At 35.1% G+C, this 22,067-nt stretch overlaps 1 protein-coding gene and 1 pseudogene across 3 annotated transcripts; one reads left to right on the forward strand and one right to left on the reverse strand.

Moving 5' to 3' along the window:
* Positions 1-1,150: 1,150 nt before the first annotated feature.
* On the forward strand, positions 1,151-18,296 carry LOC138328555 (uncharacterized). 3 transcript variants are annotated; one of them, XM_069275417.1, is made up of 25 exons: positions 1,151-1,354; positions 2,565-2,595; positions 2,984-3,100; positions 3,794-3,911; positions 4,616-4,681; positions 5,003-5,068; positions 5,486-5,667; positions 6,071-6,147; positions 6,492-6,565; positions 6,775-6,932; positions 8,796-9,003; positions 9,580-9,701; positions 10,014-10,125; positions 10,584-10,631; positions 11,195-11,302; positions 11,486-11,530; positions 11,976-12,601; positions 12,635-12,863; positions 13,183-13,305; positions 13,847-13,964; positions 14,512-14,665; positions 15,152-15,214; positions 15,515-15,587; positions 15,857-15,910; positions 17,188-18,296. In XM_069275417.1, exons 1-25 carry the CDS (start codon positions 1,177-1,179, stop codon positions 17,356-17,358), a joined length of 3,321 nt encoding a protein of 1,106 aa, XP_069131518.1. In that variant the 5' UTR covers positions 1,151-1,176; the 3' UTR covers positions 17,359-18,296. The 3 variants fall into 3 exon arrangements, with proteins under 3 accessions (XP_069131518.1, XP_069131517.1, XP_069131519.1); XM_069275416.1 differs by having other exon boundaries at positions 11,976-12,863; XM_069275418.1 differs by lacking the exons at positions 1,151-1,354; positions 2,565-2,595; positions 2,984-3,100; positions 3,794-3,911 and adding an exon at positions 4,235-4,270 and having other exon boundaries at positions 11,976-12,863.
* Positions 18,297-19,711: 1,415 nt separating this feature from the next.
* Positions 19,712-21,784, reverse strand: LOC138328557 (rRNA N6-adenosine-methyltransferase METTL5 pseudogene; annotated as a pseudogene).
* Positions 21,785-22,067: the final 283 nt, after the last annotated feature.

Consider the following 22,067-nt stretch of genomic DNA (forward strand, 5'->3'; position numbering starts at 1 on the left):
TACAAACGGCGATGCCATTTTTTCCTCTATGGGCTGATAAAGTAAATGTTAAAGCCAATGAAAATGCTCGTAGCAAGCAAACTTGAATTATTTTGTAGAGTCGCAAAAGCTATTAGCTTTCCGTTAATACTACACACATCATCATCTTCTAAACAATGTAATTGTAATTTTTAAAAATCATACTCTACATAGTTACTGTATATATATATAGTATTACCGTGCAAAGGTGCATGTAGCGTATAATTTTTTTTTTACCCAATTTTTTATCTAGACCTCATCTAAAAATTGTCTTAGGGCACTCTGAAAGGTCCATAATTATATAAAGTGTAAGTTATTCTCAGATCCCTGTGCATTGTTCAAATTTTTGGTGTTGTAACCTCATCTTAGGCTATCAATATACATTTTCTTCTGTTACCGTTGTTTTTAAGAAACTTTAATTGTTTAAATGTCCACTTTATATATATTCGTTTCCAAAGCAAAATTAAAAGTTAATTTATAACAACTATATAACAAGTTAAAACATCTGTATGAATGATGTTCTAAAATGAAGTCAAAACACCTAACAAATTCAAGGTTCCCTCCATAAATCCATGTTAACAGAGATTGTCACCAGGTTCATTTTGCTGTTTTGCTGTGTGGCGTCATTCTCAATACTTCAGGGGTTCCAATCACTTACAATCTCTACAACCCTTGACAATCTCATAGTAAAACTGGAGGCAGCTCAGGGGAACAAATCTGAACCAATCACAGGCCTCCAAAGACTGCTTTTGAAGACTTCAGAGAGAGTGACACCCAACATAAAATGCACACAGCCAACCACAATGTATCATTATACAGCTCTTTTGATGTGCATCAAACTACTAAATCTTATGTTCTGTTTTGTTGCCTCCAGTTTTATTATGAGAAAGTCCAGGGGTGTAGGGATCGTAAGTGATCGGAACCCCTGGAGTATCGAGGATGGTTTGGAATAGTCAAATAGTGCACTGTATTTAGGACCATTCCAAATATTGAATTTGATACCCTTTTTAACTTTATTCTTTAATTGAACCACCAGGAAAAAACTTTAATTCTTGAATATGATGAAATGTTGATCCTGTCCGATCGGGTCCTTTATCCTGTTTTTCCGCTTATCGCACTACTCCTACCTGTAAGCGTTTCAATGATATAGATTTAGCAATGGCTGAAAGCATGGATGTCACCACTGCAAAAGATCGACGCTTTTACTCTATTCCCGATACCGAGACACATACTGGTAGTTCTGAGAGTACCCAAACAAACAGTTTGATAAGATATATCTCAGAAAATATAATCGGCAACGAGAAAGTTTTTAGTGGGCCATTTGGTCTCAGAAAAGGTAAATTAGATCTTGTTCATCAGACAGCAGTTCGTCTGTTCGTTTACCTATTTACATAACGCTGCTGCAATACTTTTATCACACGAGGAACCTCACAAACAGTGTTTAATGACACTTTCTTAATAATAATTGAATCTAACACGTTAGACAAAGAAAATCAGAACTCCTTAGTTAGTGATTGTTCCTATGACACAATTATGAACTAATGATTTTTCGGGGGGGGGGGGGAGTGATTTCGGTTCATCTTGCAATATTAGAAGACATTGGAAAGGGGGTGGGTTATTAGCAGTAAAATGCTGTATGGCTTTTGACTTAAAAAGTTTGACATAAAGGATTATCTTAAGTCAAAGAGGGATACACTTGATTATATTGAAATATGCTATTATAAAGAAATAACAAACAAAAAAAGCAAAAAACAAAACACATTTGGATTTCCGTGCACATTCTACAGTGCTATGCATCATCACTAGTGCACTAAAATGCATTGCTTTTGATGGAGGTAAAGTAATACATGTATATTGTATGTGAATTTGGAAATACCAAAACGGTGGGAGTGAAGTACAATATAATGTCTAGAAGTTCTAGAAGACGTCCCATCGTCTGGGTATTGTGATATCATATTTTGATGTGATTTGATGACGTCATATAATTAGTAGAAGGTGGGATTCATCGACGGTAAATCGTAGTTTACCAAATCGTTTTGGTATTTTGAAACCACCATATTACCATGACTACATATAATAGCAATGTCATAGGCAAATATTATGGTAGGCCTACCTCATTTTAACAAGTTCCAGTAGGTGAAAAATAAATAACGTGATAAACAAGGATTTCTAAGGTATAATATTTGTGAATAGATAATTGGCACTCTTAAGTGTTTTCATCTAGCTGTCATAAAGATACATTTTGTATTTTTAATTTGTAACCTAGCTAAAACTAGCTTAAACTGCTGAATAGTAATGTACTCGTAACCAAAAACTATAGATGCAACATGACAAAAGAATCATATACACATATGTATAAATTATATCTTTTAGAAACAATTAATCAAAATAACAGCATGCTTATAAGACACCAAATTTCACTATAAAATTCATAATTCAAAAGCTAAGGTCATGAGTGTGCCTCGTTTTTTCAAACTAGATGTATGTGTAAAAGAATTTGAACAGGCTTTGTATTGATGAATGATTCCTACATATTTGTGTTTCAGTGACATACCTGGACTACACAGCATCAGGAAGGTAAGTTTACAATTGTTTAGGCATTGTCAAATTCAATCATCATCGAAAACCCACCAGTCACCGCTCAATGGTTTGTCACCAATGATAGAGCAGAGACTTGCGGGTTTCCAACGATGAATGTTAGTATACAGTTAAAAATGCTAAGTCCTTAATTGATATTAACAACTTGTCTTTATCTAAGCATGATAATTTATCCTCATCTATCATACATATGGTGCTAATCCATCAGAGTTTTCTTTAACTCATTCCCCCCTGAAATTCCATGATGGACTGGTCTAGTCTTTGATTTAGAAGAGTCTAAATGTGTCTTCAGGGGTGAATGAGTTAAAGCGAACTGCTGTATATAAATTAACATTTTTATTTGGTATTGTGTTTTTGTAAATTTCAGGGGATTAAAATTTATTGAGGATTACATTCAGAATGAAGTGTTACCAGACTATGGAAATACTCACACAACGACCAGTATCACTTCCTTACAGACCACACTGTACCGACACGAGGCCAGGTACGACCAACTGTCATTGGCAGTATGCTTCATCGAGATAGCACTATAGAAACACAAGTATTACAATGAAACCTGAATATTGATATATACACGTACTACAGCCTCCCAAAATCCAAAAAACATGCTCACTAAATGCACAACATATTGCATGCTTGGAATAGTACTGTCCTTGAATGTCATTAGATGTTCATTGGACATTAAACATATACCCAACTGATCAATGTATGTAGTATCAACAACAAATACTAGAGCTCGAGTCAAACCTAATTAAACTGAAGTTGATATATCAATGCCGTCATGGGATTTCTATTTCTAGTAATCTGTATTTCTAATGCAAAATAATTTTGCTGGGTAAAAAACAAAATTTACAACTCCAATTAAAAAGGGTATTTAATTTGAATTTAACTATTTCAAGTAAATAAAGTTCAATTTATATTGAAAACCTTGAACAAGATTAAAGAAAAGATAGATTAAAAGAATATAACAACCTGTAGGTTGGAACTAAGAACTGAGATACTGAGATCTATAGTGAAAAAATATCAGACACATATTAATTAACCACTCTTTTGATGCTGTCGTTAACACACACATACAATAAAAATCTTATTTACAGTACACTGTATATATTGGCCATACATATCTCTATATTTATGTTGACTACAAATAATTTTACTATATTTCTGTTACTTACAGAGACGTAGTTCGGAATGCGGTTCACGCCAGTGAGCATGACTCGGTAATCTTCTGTGGGAGTGGAACCACCGCAGCAGTTCACAAACTGATCCATGCCCTGAATCTGCCAAAACCTCCGGTAAACTATAACTTACACAAAGTCATATTAAGTCACAAACTGATCCACTTCCTGAACCTGCCAAAACCTCCGGTAAACTACTTACACAAAGTTATATCAGTTCACAAACTGATCCATGCCCTGAACCTGCCAAAACCTTCGGTAAACTATAACTTACACAAAGTCATATCAGTTCAGTTCACAAACTGATCCACGCCCTGAACCTGCCAAAACCTCCGGTAAACTACTTACACAAAGTTATATCAGTTCACAAACTGATCCACGCCCTGAACCTGCCAAAACCTCCGGTAAACTATAACTTACACAAAGTTACATCAGTTCACAAACTGATCCACGCCCTGAACATGTCAAAACCTCCGGTAAACTATAACTTACACAAAGTTACATCTGTTCACAAACTGATCCATGCTCTGAACCTGTCAAAGTCTCCGGTAAAATACTTACACAAAGTCATGTAAGTTCACAAACTGATCCACCCCCTGAACCTGCCAAAATCTCCTGTAAACTATGACTTACACATATAAGCTCACAAACTTATCCATACACTATCATACCTAAGCTAAATATTTATACATGTATTGAAACTAGTTGTGCACTACTAAAGCATATCTTATTATACTTTACATGTATATATTTTCTTGTTTACTTATTTTCTACAAAACAAGACAAGTTCATGTACTTGTATGTACAATTTTGTGTTTTAGATTGTACTGGTCAGTCCGTATGAACACCATTCCACACTTTTACCCTGGAAAGAAGCTGGAGCTAAGGTAGGTAGCAGACGGTCATACTTGTAAGCTGTGAAAAACCTCCATAACAGTACTAAACATCTGGAGCTAAGGTAGGTAGCAGACGGTCATACTTGTAAGCTGTGAAAAACCTCCATAACAGTACTAAACATCTGCAGCCTTGAGTTATATCACTAACTCAGGTTAATAACACATCGTATCCATCTAAAGATAGGTCCATAATTGTATATAAACATCTGGTATCTTATCCATGAACTTAATGTTTTGTGTAGGCAAGATGCAGTCTGATATTAATGTTGTTACATTTACTGGACCAGTTGGTGATTCTAATTGTCATTACAGGTTGTTAGGATCAAAGAGGACCAGAATGGCTGTGTGTGTATGGCCGACCTTGAGGCCAAACTGAAGGTAAGTAACAGATTGAATGTACATTTGCATGTTCTATAGACAGGGGTACCATATTTCAACCCAACTATAAGAATCGGCTTGTCAGGCATAGAAACTAATAATTACAGTCAATGCCATTATGAACATAGAATTTCATTATGGCATACTGTAAAACATATTTTTGACAAACATGTAACAATTTTATAAAGCCCGATACAAGTGTTTTGGATTTCAACAAACACTTTGTTACTAGTGGTATTTACACAATGAATTATGCTGATAACAAACTTATTTTCCAATTTCCAGACATTTATCATCTTAAGCCATCTTTATTGCATAACCAACCAAAAAATAACATGTTGAGATTAAGGAAACATCTTAATATTTGCCATAACTTTCTCTGCCATAGAAGTAGCTCCATTAATATTGTTCTCACAGCAATGGCAAACCAGTGGTCGCCAGATAATAGGCTGTCTCAGTGCTGCCTCCAATATCACCGGGATGTTAGTCGATGTGGACGCTATCACAGTCTGTCTCCATCGCCATGGCGCACTAGCGTTCTGGGACTACGCTACAGCAGCTCCATATGTGAAGATCGACATGAACCCAGTAGATACCAGGTACGCATGTGATTACTTAAGATATTTTGTCTGCTGCCGCATTCTGTTTGCCGTCTTTTCTGCTTTCAATCTGTCCTTGCTACAAACTAGGGTCTTCCAGCCATGAATTGACTCAAATTTATTATTTGTGCATGATACCATAATAAGGAGATGTCTGTAATTTAATTAATTGGGTGGTATTTTGTTTTAGGGGGCTCTCTGCTGTGGTGGCTAAGGTGTCCCTACACATTACCACTATAGTCCCCACCTCTGGGTATCTTGATGAAATCCCAAATGTACTGATTGTTGGTCATTGGTAATTCTCTGGGTACTCCGCCTTGATGGGATGTTTTATGGAATCTTCTGTATACTGTCTTTAATAAGATCTATCATCAGACTTAATGTACCCCAATGTATTTGACAGTGAGGACCAGCCATATATCTATAAAGACGCCATTTTCATGTCGCCCCACAAGTTTGTTGGCGGAGTCTCTACACCAGGTCAGTAATCATGATTTGATTGAGTGAATTCGAACTTCAAAATCAATATTTCAGTAAAATAACTGCTTGAGATACCCTTAGACTAGTAAATGATGAAGAAGTTTTTAAAATTGGAAATTAAGTGTTCACTTCAAGAGTGGTTAAAGTCATGTATGTGAGTGATATTGTCGTTACATGTATTATTATTTTATATAGCAAATCTCTTCCTCACATTCCAAGTTATTTGAAGTAAAATAGTATGTATGGCATCAAAGTTGATTGTTCATAATTGTTTGAATTCGTGACAAAGAAATCATGGTGATTTCATGTTTATTCATTGGATTGTTACATTTCATTATTGGCAGGTATTTTAGTAGCTAAAAAGAAGTTGTTCCGTAATGTTGTACCAGATAAATGTGGAGGTGGTTCCGTGTTTTATGTAAGTATAGCCATCACATACAAACATGTGTTATACTTAGAATTCCAACTTTGCATATTATTCACTTTTGAGGTTAAGTATTAGTTTTTGTGCAAAAGTTAAATTATTTTCTCTGAGAGATATCATGCTATATTCACAAATGTATGTACTTAAGAATCCATTGTTGCACATTTGTATTACCCTGGTCTATAAATTGACTATTTTGACAGGTAAGAAGAGATGGACATAGGTACCTACAGGAGCCGGAACTGAAGGAGGAAGGAGGAACGCCGGCCATCGTAGAATCGATCCGAGCAGGACTGGTCTTCCAGCTTAAACAGGCTGTCACATCAGATACTATTTTAAACATGGAGCATCAGTTATACAGGTGAGCTTCTCTTTTATATCTCTTATTGGTCCCTCAAACTTTATTTTGAGTTTTGAACTCAAATTTATAGGAAAGTATTTTCAGTATTAATTCAATGTCTTCTGTAATCGAGACAAGGATAACAGTATTATGTAAGGACAAACTAAGATAAACAAAACTTGAGCCCATATGAAGATGGTGAAGATTTGTCCATGTCTTAAAATGTGTGTGCATCTCTAGTGTTAACCATTTCTGTCCCATTCCTTCATGTCCTGATTTATTTAGGTTTCATAAGAAGCTGGAAGATTTTGCCATGAAGACATTTCTGGTGTAATGTATTATTACCATTGCCACGCAGACATTTCAGGTGTAATGTATTATTACCATTACCATGAAGACATTTCTGGTGTAATGTATTATTACCATTGCCATGAAGACATTTCTGGTGTAATGTATTATTACCATTGCCATGAAGACATTTCTGGTGTAATGTATTATTACCATTGCCATGAAGACATTTCTGGTGTAATGTATTATTACCATTGCCATGAAGACATTTCTGGTGTAATGTATTATTACCATTGCCACGCAGACATTTCAGGTGTAATGTATTATTACCATTACCATGAAGACATTTCTGGTGTAATGTATTATTACCATTGCCATGAAGACATTTCTGGTGTAATGTATTATTACCATTGCCATGAAGACATTTCTGGAGTAATGTATTATTACCATTGCCATGAAGACATTTCTGGTGTAATGTATTATTACCATTGCCATGAAGACATTTCTGGTGTAATGTATTATTACCATTGCCACGAAGACATTTCTGGTGTAATGTATTATTACCATTGCCACGCTGACATTTCTGGTGTAATGTATTATTACCATTGCCACGAAGACATTTCTGGTGTAAAGTATTTAAACATTGCCACGAAGACATTTCTTGGTGTAATGTATTATTACCATTGCCACGAAGACATTTCTGGAGTAATGTATTATTACCATTGCCACGAAGACATTTCTGGTGTAATGTATTATTTACATTGCCACGCTGACATTTCTGGTGTAATGTATTATTACCATTGCCATGAAAGACATTTCTGGTGTAATGTATTATTACCATTGCCATGAAGACATTTCTGATGTAATGTATTATTACCATTGCCATGAAGACATTTCTGGTGTAATGTATTATTACCATTGCCACAAAGACATTTCTGGTGTAATGTATTATTACCATTGCCATGAAGACATTTCTGGTGTAATGTATTATTACCATTGCCACGCAGACATTTCTGGTGTAATGTATTATTACCATTGCCACGAAGACATTTCTGGTGTAATGTATTATTACCTTTGCCATGAAGACATTTCTGGTGTAATGTATTATTACCATTGCCATGAAGACATTTCTGGTGTAATGTATTATTACCATTGCCATGAAGACATTTCTGGTGTAATGTATTATTACCATTGCCACAAAGACATTTCTGGTGTAATGTATTATTACCATTGCCACGCAGACATTTCTTGTGTTATGTATTATTACCATTGCCACGAAGACATTTCTGGTGTAATGTATTATTACCATTGCCACGAAGACATTTCTGGTGTAATGTATTATTACCATTGCCACGCAGACATTTCAGGTGTAATGTATTATTACCATTGCCATGAAGACATTTCTGGTGTAATGTATTATTACCATTGCTACGAAGACATTTCTGGTGTAATGTATTATTACCTTTGCCATGAAGACATTTCTGGTGTAATGTATTATTACCATTGCTACGAAGACATTTCTGGTGTATTATTACCATTACCAACAGCAGTGATATAAACCACAGCATCACATAATTTTACTCTTGGTTACTTCAGGCGAGCTCAGGAGGCCTGGAGAGACTGTGACAACTTGGTGGTACTGGGTAACCCTGACAACCAGAACAGACTGGCCATTTTCTCCTTCCTTATATACCAACCTGATGCCAATCGCTTCCTCCATCACAACTTTGTGACGGCAGTCCTTAACGATGTGTTTGGTATCCAGGCCAGAGGTGGCTGTGCCTGTGCAGGGCCTTATGCAATGGTAAGTGTGGTGTACTTTCTAAATATATGATACCTTAAAATGTTGTACCCGGTATACAGTTTGCACCAGTGTAATTATTGCAGTTACTTGTTGGGGCTGGAAATGCCGAAAAACTACTTCTACGAGACTGAGTATAATTTACCACTAAAAAAAACACAATTTCCAGGAACTCCCAAATGTGAAATTCATTTGCAAATAACACATTTTTCTATAAGATAGGTACATCATTTTTAAGGGGTTCATTCATTTAATGCTGTTTTCCTTTAATTTTGTAGTAGCTTTTTACCTTTTTCAAACATTTATAGTGGCATTCAACATCACATTTTGCTTGAATACTTAGTTGTGCTCCTTTGTCCTGTTTTTGATTGTTAGATAACCACTACAACAAAAACCATTCATATTGGACTTACGTCCTAATATTTGAGTTGTATCATGCTGGAATTTAAGACTTAATTTTCATTTAAGAGCACAAGGAAATCAGATAAGCTAAAGATTAATTTAGCTTGACTGGAAAGTGATGTAACCCCATAGTTGAATGTAGTTATATGTATAACACATCTTTTGATTTATTTGTAGGATTTGATGGGTTTAGATGAGAAGACAGCTGAAGAGATTGAAGATCTGCTGGCAGAGGATGATAGATTAGATAGGACTCATCTTCGTCGCTATCGAGAGTATTCATCCCGGGAAATCATCAGGTAGGTACATATAAAAATGTTAAAACCATTGTACATATCGCCTATAATAGTTTAACAACTTACCTAGAATTATGTAATGCTCGTGTTTGTGTCACCTGTGATGGAGAGGCAAAGGTCAACATTGAAGGTTTTAAGTTAATCTGTAATAAGCTCTTGTTCTGACATAGTATAATAGCTTGTGTGCCGGATGATACCGAAATCATTGACATAGATAACTACTGGTAGTGTAATTTATGTGTTCTTGATGTGTCCTTTAAGGCTCAAAACTGTTTTTACCATAACCACATGTCAAACTTTCTGCTGTTTACACAGACCAGGATTTGTGAGAATCAACTTACCTTACTTCCTACAAGAGGACACCTTTCAGTTTATCATTGAGGCAGTTAAGCTGACTGCCCAACACTGCTGGAAGCTGCTGCCCCAGGTGAGTGGTACATGCCCTGTGGACCTCTTGTGATATCCTTGGATACAGGCCCAGTGGGCCTCTTGGGATATCATTAGATTCCACAGACTAATCAGACCTCTAATTATACTGCCTTCTAGGGGGCAGCAGTAGTTGTGTGGTTAAGATGTGGTTACCACAAGTCCTCCACCTCTTGTTCGTAGGGCAGGTACAGACTACTGGTCGGTGGTTTTGTCTCCAAGTACTCCGGCTTTCCTCCACCAACAAACCTGGCATGTCCTTAAATGACCCTAGCTGATAATAATATGTTAATTAAACTAAACCAAAAGTTATACTGCTCCTGTAGATAAAATCCTTACCATACATCAATCCATATAAATATGTAAAAGCTGAGACAACCTTAAATTTAAATTGATAAAGTGTTTTCAAATTCCATACTGTGTTGAGCTATGAGTGTATCATTGTTTCTGTTTTAACAGTACATGTTTAACCCAGAAACTGGAGAATGGAGACAGAAGAATTTCCAGGTGAGAGCACAGGCATTTCCGTTGTTTCTGGATACCTAGTGACATTTCTACGGAGTGATAAATATTGTATCATATATCAAATTAAAGATAAATTATCTGGCTGTGGATTAAGAGTATTCCCATCGTCACATCTAACATGGTTTGTTAATAATCATACTTTTCTTGAAATTGGGAAGTGTTATAAGGCCGGCTGAGTTATAGACCTTGACACAGTATTACATATATATAGAGAGCCAAATGCCTGTGGTGAGAGGAAAAGGATTATTATTATCTATTACATGAACTGTATTATTGATACATAGTTTCCTCAAAAATGTTAGCATTGTTAAACCTTTGTAAGTAGAAAGAAATAGAGCTCATGAAAGCTGTAATGTACAAAGGTTCCATAGGTTGAGTTCATTTGAAAAAAAAATTATTAAAATTTTATACTTAGTTAAAAATATTTTTCTATTTCATCCAAAAATTCCTAATAAGGAAGAGGCATTTAAGCTTTTAAAAATGATCAATGTTATTCGCAGAGCTAGTGTGAGTTTCATTTCACCTTCAATATATGGTTTCTGTAGGTGTTCAAGGACAGGAAATGGCTCGGCCACATACGGTATAACTCAGGGAAGATGCAGTACCGTGTACCTCCGCCGGTAGTTAAAGGTCCACTACCAGCAGATTATCAAGTAAGTATGTCTACATTACCTTGTATCTTTGACATCGTTTTACACAAACAAAATGTAATATAGAATATTAGTATACATGACTGTCATTTTAATTTTTATAACTTAATTTTCAATATATGATGCTAGATTGTATCTTACACAATTGTATATGTTTACTGTATAAATAAACTTCATATATTTCAGGATTGTCTACAGAAAGCCAGGGAGCTGTTTAGTCAAGCTGAGAAGGTAGAGTGTGGTCATGCTTGATTGATTTTGTAATATCACCTTCAATATGATCATACTATTCATCTTAAGTCAAGTGTACTTCTCAAGTCATAAAAACACCTTTAAATATAGTTAGATAAGTTTATCCAAAATGAGAATTTAAGATTATCAAAAGCAATTAAGTTTCTCCTAAATGAGAATTTTGAGATTATCAAAAGCAATTAAGTTTCTCCTAAATGAGAATTTTGTGATTATCAAAAGCTATAAAATTTTATTCCATAAAGTCAAATAATAAAATATATTGATTAAACTTCCCAAATCCATATCAAATATAGAAATTTGATAATTGCATTACCAGGAAGTCCAAACATTCATTAAAACTTGACCTTTTAATGGATAGATTTCCAAGAATATTATGTGTTTCTTCATGCTAACAGCTAATTCTATATTCTTCGACTATTTTTAGACCAAGTACCAGCTGGCTGACCACAGACAGATGTTTGATGACCAGTCCCAGAAATACAGGTGGTTCCTACTACCTAGTGAGGCCGCCATGTGTCTCAGCGGCCAATCAGCAGCCACACAGGAAGACAACTTTGTTCTACCATTTTGTCCTCCATCTATTCGGGCTCGTGTAGGATTACCTCCCTTTGTTGCGGGTGGACATTCTGAGGAACAAAAAGAGGTAGTTTGTTCTATTGGACATACAGTGGAATCAGAGACAGTTGTCTGTCCACAGGAGCATCTCTCAGACAAGAAAACAAACTTTGGAGAAGGCATGATTAAGGCACTGAGTGCTGGATTTCAGTCAGACAAGGAAAGTGCAGAGTCTAATGTTTGTAAAAAAGACTTGGAGGATTTCCACAGTGTAGAGAGAAACATGACGGAGGAGAAAAAAGACTTAAAAGTTGGTAGTGATGATTGTAAGGACCCAGAGTTATGTTCAGCTGCAAAACGACGGAAAAAAGAGCCAAGTTCTAATGTGGAAAGAGATGACAATAGTTCAGGTCTGGTCTGTGTAACCAATGGTGCCCAGGGGTCAGAGGAGAGGTCACAGAGGTTACAACAGGAGTCAGATGAAGGGTCACAGAGGTTAAAACAAGGGTCAGATGAAGGGTCACAGAGGTTAAAACAAGGGTCAGATGAAGGGTCACAGAGGTTACAACAAGGGTCAGAGGAAGGGTCACAGAGGTTACAGGAAGTGTCAAAGGAGGGGTCACAAGAAGGGTCACAGAGGTCAAAGGAAAATCAGAAATCCAAAAATAACAAAACCAAAGTACAAGATAAGAAAATGGACAAGAAGAAAAGTGGCTGGTTCTCTCCTCCCAAAGCAATATTTACACCATTCTTAAAGGTATATGTGAACTTCTCAAATTTTATAATGTAGGTTCAACTTATATATTTATCATATTCATGAAAAAGACCCATGTTCAATTTTCATTTGGATCTAGGGATTCAAGTTGCCGTCTTAAATTTGAGAAAAATTGAGAAATGGATGAATTACATATTGAACAGTCAAATTTGCAAAATTTCAAAAAACTATATGATTTAATATTCTTGTTTTTTAGTCCAAATAGTGGAAAATTCACAAATTGTGAACCATATAGTATACAGAATCTACCGTATATTGAGGAAAGCTAGTACAGATATTGTTTGTGGCGTATGTGTTTCAGGCCGTGACAGATTTTGATATGATCCAGGATGGAGATAAGATCCTGGTCTGTCTGTCCGGGGGCAAGGATTCACTGAGCTTACTTCACACTATACACCAGTACAAGTTCTACTGCAGGAGCAAGGTATTCTCAGAGTTTAATATGCGAGTCAGAACACTAAATTCAAATTCTGATGAGTCCTAATACAAAGGATGGTAGAAAAAATTTTGTAAAGGTCCCAGGATTATCCATATTTGGTGTGAAAAATTTTTGTAAAGGTCTAGGGGCTGATGGGTACAGGAAATTCATGGTCAAAAGAGTAGCTTTTAAACGTGGACTTATCTCGGGCAAGTGGCCGACCAGTTTGGAATCTAAAAAAGTGATCAAGAAAGTGACCAATCCTCAAAAATTTTGAAGTTGTGAGCAGTAATTTTTTGGTGAGGTTTTGTCATTAATGTTTAGTGTTGAAGGAGGTATCTGTTTGGAGATCAGAAATATATTTTGAGCCTCAACTATTCTTTCGTTTATGAAAACATTCTTCAGAATGTCAGAGCTATATTTGAGTATGTCATCTGGAGGGTTTTATTTGCTTAAAAAATCCACTATTATTCAATTTCAAGAAATTATTTTGTAATGAATTACAAGGAATTAATGATCTCAACTATTGGAGTATGTTTTAATGCAGGGCTTGAGCTTTGAATTTGGAGCTGTCACAGTTGACCCCCAGACGCCGTCCTATGACCCACGACCCCTGAAGGCGTACCTAGCGAGTCTTGGTGTACCCTACTTTTACGAGTCACAGTGTAAGTGATATACAATATTAAGACCTTTAATGGAAAATACCTAATTCAAATTCTTATCTTCTGTGAACCAAACTGTTTTTGTGGCGACTATATTTCATTATTTTTCAAATTTCACGATTTAGTCTTATGGTTCAATTAAGAACATTTTCGGGTCAAATAATTTTTCGTAATTTTTTATCGCTCCAAAAATGCGCCAAGTTTAACCACTTAATATATGTTTAGTTTGTGTAAAAATATGTTTGTTTGCACTATTGCAAAAAGCAAATTGCCTTTAACATTTTCAATCATGAGGTAAGAGTTCACCTGCCCCTAGGTTCTACAATAAGTCCTCTGGCTTACTTCACAAGGCACAATCCTCGTGCACTTTAAATTCTACCTGAAATTTCAAACATATAACATTATCATTTTATTGCAAAGGTTACAAAAAAGAGAGACTATCCTTGTTCAATGTAAACGATTACAGGAATTGAGAGCCATTACTTCATCTTCAATTGAAATTTCTTCCATGCTAGAGGAATATTGTAAATGCAAGTCTTCTTGATTACAGGTATTATGGAGACAGCCCAGAACCTTGATTATGAGTGTGCCTCCATCTGTAGCTTCTGTAGCCGTATGAAGAGAGGCAGAATCTACGCCTGTGCACGTCGCGAGGGGTACAACGTCCTAGCTCTGGGTCAGCACCTTGATGATCTTAGTGAAAGGTCAGTTTTGTGGTGAAAGTTTTTTTCTTTTACTGAAAATGTACACATTAAGACTGATGTAATCTGATTCTGACAATTTTCTCTAATTCAAAGACCTTTTACTCTAAAATATAATGGTATGTATTGCAATTTATTGATACAGCAATTACACCATTTTACCTGATATTAGAATGCACCAAAATTAGTATACCTGTCATCAGCTCCATTCAATGTCCTTGTACAAGAAAGTTTTATTTTTCCCCATAAATTGCCACCTATTCCTTTGGAATTACTTGTACTCTAAAACACTTTTATAACAAACACGTTTACAACAAATTCATGTTTATAGTATAGTCATTTTCATTCACGGTCAGTATCACTGTTATATATTTGTTACATGTGTATAACGATCTATCTTTATAATAAAGTGAATTTGTTGGTTCCTAGAGTTTCATTATAACTACGTTTCACTTTAATTTCAATTTAATGATTGTGTGTATTTGACAGTTTCCTGATGTCGGTGTTCCATAATGGTCTGCTGCGTACAATGAAGGCACACTATACAGTGGAGTAAGTAAATCTCTAGACTTGGATTTTGAGTTTAAATTTCGACAATTTATAAAGATTATATTACTTTAACCTACCATATTTTCACCAATAGAGAGAGCTTGGAACACAAATCCAATTGCTCTACAAAATAATTGCATAAACTTTAAGGTAAAATGAATGCATGCTTATAAATAAAAGCCCTTGGTCGTGAATTTATGAGATGTATTATATGTAACTTATTAGAAATACATTTAATTTATTAGTCTCTAAAAACGCCATCTACATCTAACCCATCATGTTACCATTGTTTTACATTAACAGTGAAGGAGATCTGCGAGTGATTCGTCCTCTTGTTTATGTCAGGGAAAAAGAACTCCGTACATTTGCTGAACAGGTATGGGTTTCCTTTAAAGGGCCGCAGAGGCCGAGTTGTAAATGATGTAAAATCGGTTCACAGATTTTTATAAGATACTTCTGCAAACTATCTCAAAATATACATTTTTAAGTGAAATCAAAGTTTTGATTGAATGTCAAATAACACACAAACTTATAATCCAGTTATATAAAGTTCAGTAGGTTGTGTGAGGAGAAAAAATTATGAAAATCATTTGTTTTTTGAAAAGCGAAACAATTGATAAAGACTTTTCTCTATTTGGTTTACAGAACAAGCTACCGGTCATAGCTGAGAACTGTCCTGCCTGCTTCGAGTCACCTAAGGTCGGTAGTCCTAAATATTCATTCAATGTACATGAAGATTCTAAATGAAATCTCCCCTACCATCGTTTTCTCCTTGCTCTCTGTCTTTTACAAGAGAAGGGAGATAATCAATATATGTTTGAATTCTGGTCCTCCTAGCTATTTGCTCCAGCTTCAAAATCCCCTGGATGCTTTTATGTGGGATAATATTGAAAAGAGGTTGATATACATTTGTATATATATCCATCTGTATTTTCCTACTGTATGTTGTATTTAGCAGTTGTATAAATACCAATCTGCCATTTTAAGCATGTACCATGAACTGGTCATAGTGGTATTTTTCCTGAAACGTACTATTTGGACCTAGATGATATTTCATTGTATCAAAAAAAGACAGATTTTATTCATACATGTATTATATGAATTATATTCGGCAATTTATGTTGAAATATTAAAATTTTGATGTATACAATATCCATTAGATATGAAGAAAAAAAAATATTATTTTAAACCTTTTGCGGCTACTAAATTTTGCGATTTTCATTTCAAAACAAATTTGCAAAGATTAAAGGGACAATTCAGTCTAAGAGAACATTAAAATTTGTACATACATGTATATCGGAAAAAACCAGTTCTTATGGAAATAGATCAGTTGGTTTTACTGTGATATGCCAGAAAAGCCCATGGTGGTGACATGTGTGTAGATGTTCAAACTCGCTCGCTGTCCGCCATTACACATTGTGGTCGAACTTCTTGTATGCCGAGCCCTGTCCTTTGCTCGTAGAGTAATGCAACTGTTGTCTAGAACTGCTCAAATCGCTCTGACAGTAGTATGATTACATTATAAGGTGACTTGTCTTGTCTAAAATCATTTTATCACCTTCTCAGTGGTTATGTAGTTTATTTATTTAACGTGCGTGACTTTGGCTCGGGTATGGGTACAGCGTCCATAGTGTACCTGCTTAATCGTATTGATCAACAATTTTATATTTCAACAATATTAATTAAAATACTTAACAAGGTCGTGGAATTTGGAAATCTTTTACATTATATGTTTCATAAGAAATGTAGAACAATACATTTATGCGATATTTTGCTTCTTGGTTATGTAAAAGAATTAGCCTAAGTGAATTGTCCCTTTAACCTTCCCAGATTTAAAAACTGAATGGAAATTCGGGTCAATTTAAGAAATGTAGATATCAATTCATAGACACAAACTTTCGTGATTTTATATGCATCATGAAATTCGCGAAAGTAAATAGCCAGATCTGATTCACATGGGTGTTTAAATGTTACAGGAGAGACACAGGACCAAACAGCTATTGGCGGCCCAGGAAATCCTACACCCGCATCTCTTCCATAGCCTCATGTCTGCTCTGAAACCTCTGATGGCCATTAACAAGACAAATATACAGATCTCTGAAATGTTTAAACAAGATCCTTCAAGTGAGGATATCATGGATGTATGATTTTTGTGCTCACAATCATCGAAAACAAAATCTGAAAATTGCTTGAAATTTTATGTAGAAGCAAGTCATATTTCGAAGTAGGAAAAGTGAAATATATGGGCAAACACTTTTTAAGATATCTCTGAAAAGAGTTGTGAAATAGTGATGTAACATTCTGTGATATTCCATCTATTAGGATTTCTAGTCTAGCACTAGACATTTAGAGAGTGAGAGGTTCACATGTCGTAACTTGCTATGTAATGTGTACATGTATAATTACATAAACAGGCATATAATGTGACCATTTTGTGATTTTGCTTGGTATCTTAGGTATTGGGCTACAGTAAGATAAAATTTAATATAAAAGTTTTATGTTATCAAACCTGAATTTATTTTCATCTCCAAACAACATTGAATATTCTATCCTTGAATAATCTCATCCAATGATTACCAATTTGTTTAACAATGCAGAATCAAATATGATGATGTTCACGATTCATCTATACATAACATTTGTCTTCTTGTGATATGGAGCTCTCTATGTAATAAAATATTGCACAGATAAAGTATTGTGTAAAAGTGTACCTTGAAAATTTAAAATTGCTTGAAAAATGTTGGAAAAACGTTGGGAAAGAACTTAAATTTTGCTGTGAAAAATCTGTATCATCTATGAAGTAATATTGATCATGTCCTTAAATTGAATACCTGGTATTTCGCATTATAACTCATATCATTGTTAAGAATTTATGCTTTACTATTGAAATGACTGTGTCATCCTTGTTATCTAAAAACAAGTGAGAGTTTTAAGTTTTGAACAGCTAGCAATGTCGTTTTAGACATAATGCAATTTGTTAGTATGCACTGGGTGTTCTGAAGGACACAAGATCACATCTGTGATTTTCATTATCAACTATTTATATTTAAACGTAAGATTTGTTGAAATAAATTGGACAACTATACTTTATGAAATAATTGTTATTTGTTTGCACCGCTTTAGTCAAGTGCCATCTGACAAGGTGAGCGATACAGGCCTTCTGGGCCTCTTGTTTGTGTGACTGTGTTGGAGAAATATTCACAATGTGATAAAATTAAGTCACACACCATACAAACAATAACAGAAGAACTTAATATTATAATGAAAGAATATTTTATTTGATAGAAATGTCTACAGCTATCTTCGTGTATAGATTCCTAGAGGTCGAAACTCTGCAGGTGTACTGTTTTGAGATGTGCATTTCCTTACTTCCAGTTCCTTACTAAGTAAGTCGAATAGAACAGGAAATGTTTTTTGGTATATCTCCTGAAATAAGTACAGAATTGTGATTAGAGATATCTAGTATAAAGTCATTCATGTCGGCCAATGGCACAGATCAAATTATGTGAAAAAAATAGTTTCATAACTGCTGAAAAGAGTTTGATACAAATTCATATTTGTCCCAAATATTACATGATATGATTAAAGCCAAAATTGAGGAAACTTTTATTTAATAACCACAAAATTGCATGCAAAATTATCAACCAATTCTGGCAACAGGTACCATACATTATCCTTAATACAAGCATTTGTATACGGTATAACTACTTAATTTAGTGAGGGATGATATTTTCACAATTTCATTGGTCATCGGCATGATCGCGAAAATTTGATCCGTGAAATATTTAAGAAATTGTCGAATATATATACCCACTGTATAGGAACGAATTTGATATAGACACTATTCGAAACAAGAGAACGGCAATTTAAATCAAACAGGACCAAAGAATATTTTATCGATAGAATGACCTTGGGTCTGTCTGATTTGCTAAACGCAAAATTTTGTTTAGCTGAACCTTAATTTTCTAGTGTTAGGGCCAAATTGTGAAAACTTTGACCATGAAAATAACCGAATATACATTAATTTGAAAAATACAATCCTCTTCCTTTAATGTCATTCTTACCTCATTGTAGTAGATGAAAGCAGATGAAAAACTTTTCCATTGCACTTTCCTGTTAAATACTGGTGAACTCGGCTACTTCATAGAACATACTTCTGCAACATAGGTATGGAGACTTAGTTTATACTGATGCATTGTGCTAAGGACAACAAATTATTATTTGCTAGAGGGGTCTTATTTGTGGTGAAATTTGTGGTAAATAAAACTCAATAAAGATTCAAATGTCATTCAAGGGGAGACAACTACATTATAAAGATGATAATTATAAAAGTTTCAAAAGATTAATATGCAGAAATAAAGATGATTCTCAACAAACGTTACTTGCAGACAAAAAGATGAGCAAGACACCAAACTCTAAATTAATAATCCATCAACATTTTAAAAATTTTGACATTATAAGAAAATTACTGTAATTGTCCTGTGGTCACAATATACCTACCCTGGTTAGAAAATCCAGCCAGCCTTCGAAGGTTTTGAATCCATCAGAGCAGAACACACTGCACTTTCAGTATGTGTATCCCTCTTAGTAGCAACGTATAGTTTGTGTATTGGAACCTCAAATCATTTAAATGAGAATCGATACAGGTAGTTACATATTTTAACTGGTTGTTCTTTATTGTATAGCTTGTCCAGTGTAAACCTAGAAAGGGCTGAACATTCCACATTCACTCCCATTTCTTCAGCTTGTTTCTTCATCTCTGCCGGAGACGTTGAGCTTCTATGTATAGAATACACTGCCCCTTTAGCCAAGAACAGTCCTGCCCGTACAAATTCCATGTCAATTCTATGATTTCTCTTAGTCCCAAACGGAGGGTTCATTATCACTGTATCAAAATTATTTTCTTTAAATGTCGAGATCTTGTTAGAAACTCCACCATCAGGTGTCGAGTCCTCCACCGCATCTATGCCTATCGTCGTTACATCACACTGCAAGAGATCGATATCTGCTTCAAGTTCTTTCATATTTCTGTAACTAATGTCAAGAGCATCCCTATCAATATCTATCCCTAAAACGTGTCTGGCCCCTAACATCTTGGCCCCTATTCCTAGCATTCCACAGCCACATCCGAGGTCAGCTACAGTTTTGTTGCGGATATCATCATAGTTGGTGTTGATTGAGTGGAGAATTTCAGCTGCGACAGCCGGAGGCGTAGGATACTGTCCCAAAAGGAGTTTGGGATTATCAAATGTTTCAATATCCTGAAGGTAGCTCCTTAACTCTTTCAAACGCAGTTCTGACCTTGCTTCAGCCATATCGATGAACACAACAGCTTATAAATGGAGCTCTGGAAATAAGAAATTGACACTCAATTAGGCAACCAGTAGTGAGATGACCTAGACGCGCCTGAAATTAAAATAATTTGTAATTGTGCAATTAAAGTTTCTGATAACTTGACTCTTACATTTTTAATCACAAAGTCTTAAAGATGGTGAAAACAGTGACGAAAGAGTGAAAAACATATATACATATTATTTTCTATGACTTTTTGGAATACACTAGGTAAATCGATTAAATTTACAAATACAGTACTAAACTTAATCAGGAATTATATATAAATACATGTGATCATTCTTGATACTCCAGGGGTTCAGATCACTTACAATCTCTACACCCCTGGACTATCTCATTGTAAAACTGGAGGCAACAGAACAGAACAGGTAATTTAGTTATTTGATGTACATCAAAAGAGGCATATAACTGTACACTGTGGCTGGCTGTGTGGCGTTGATATTAGGCGTCACTCTCTCTGTAGTCTTCAGAGGAAATCTTTGCTGGCCTGTGATTGGTCAAATGTTTCCCGCTGAGCTGCCTTCAATTTTACTATGAGATTGTCCAGGGGTGTAAAGATCGTAAGTGATCGGAACCCTTGGAATATCGAGAATGACATATGATATGAATTACTGTATATTTTTATGGGTGTTTGAAGTTCTGACTATAAAAGATATAATTCAATTGAATAATCGATATGATAGTTGTCTTTATAGCCATAACGTTATGTTTCATTTGTATATATCAATATTACATGTAACTTATGTTTTGTTGAATGGTCGATTCAGATCTTCAAGTTTGAAAACTACTCAATTATGAAAATTCAAAGTACAGCTTTTTCTTTTAAATGGTGAATTGCACAATATACTGTAACACTGTCTAGTGTGTTCTATTCATGAGTGACGATATACATAATGTAAGATGTATAAATACACTACATGTACATACAGGTACAAATTAATATACAAATGTGTATGTACATGTATACATAAATACGCTTACATATATACACGTACAGGTGCCAACACACACGGCATATATAATTAGTCATCAAACTCAAAGCATACAATTTGTTGTTCATTACATATATATACCAGAAAGTAACGGTTTTGATGAACGTTTGCAATAACATTGATTTTATACTATACCTGTATCTGCTAGTAGCGTCGTTAGTTACATACCGGAAGTCCCTAAATACTTCCTGTTTCATTTTGATCAATGTAGCAAGCTTGAGTGCGTTAGCCAAAATAAAGTCATCCTGGGCCGTTTTCGTTTATTCGGAACAACCGGTTCGACCGTTGGTTAAAGTCATTATTTCAAGTATAAATCCTGATGGACCTGCATTTTTTGATACAGGCCTGTGAGGGCTTTGTCAAGGCTCGTCTGAAAACAATATAAAATTACCAGGTCCGTGTTAAATTAATAAACGAACAACTAGGTCCAACCAGTCAAACCGCATAATCGAAAACGGCCCTGAACTCACGAAAATACACGGTAATATCTATTCCCAAAGGAGTTCCGGATG

This window comes from Argopecten irradians, chromosome 7 (assembly GCF_041381155.1).
Source record: "Argopecten irradians isolate NY chromosome 7, Ai_NY, whole genome shotgun sequence".
In the NCBI taxonomy this organism is placed as follows: domain Eukaryota; kingdom Metazoa; phylum Mollusca; class Bivalvia; order Pectinida; family Pectinidae; genus Argopecten; species Argopecten irradians.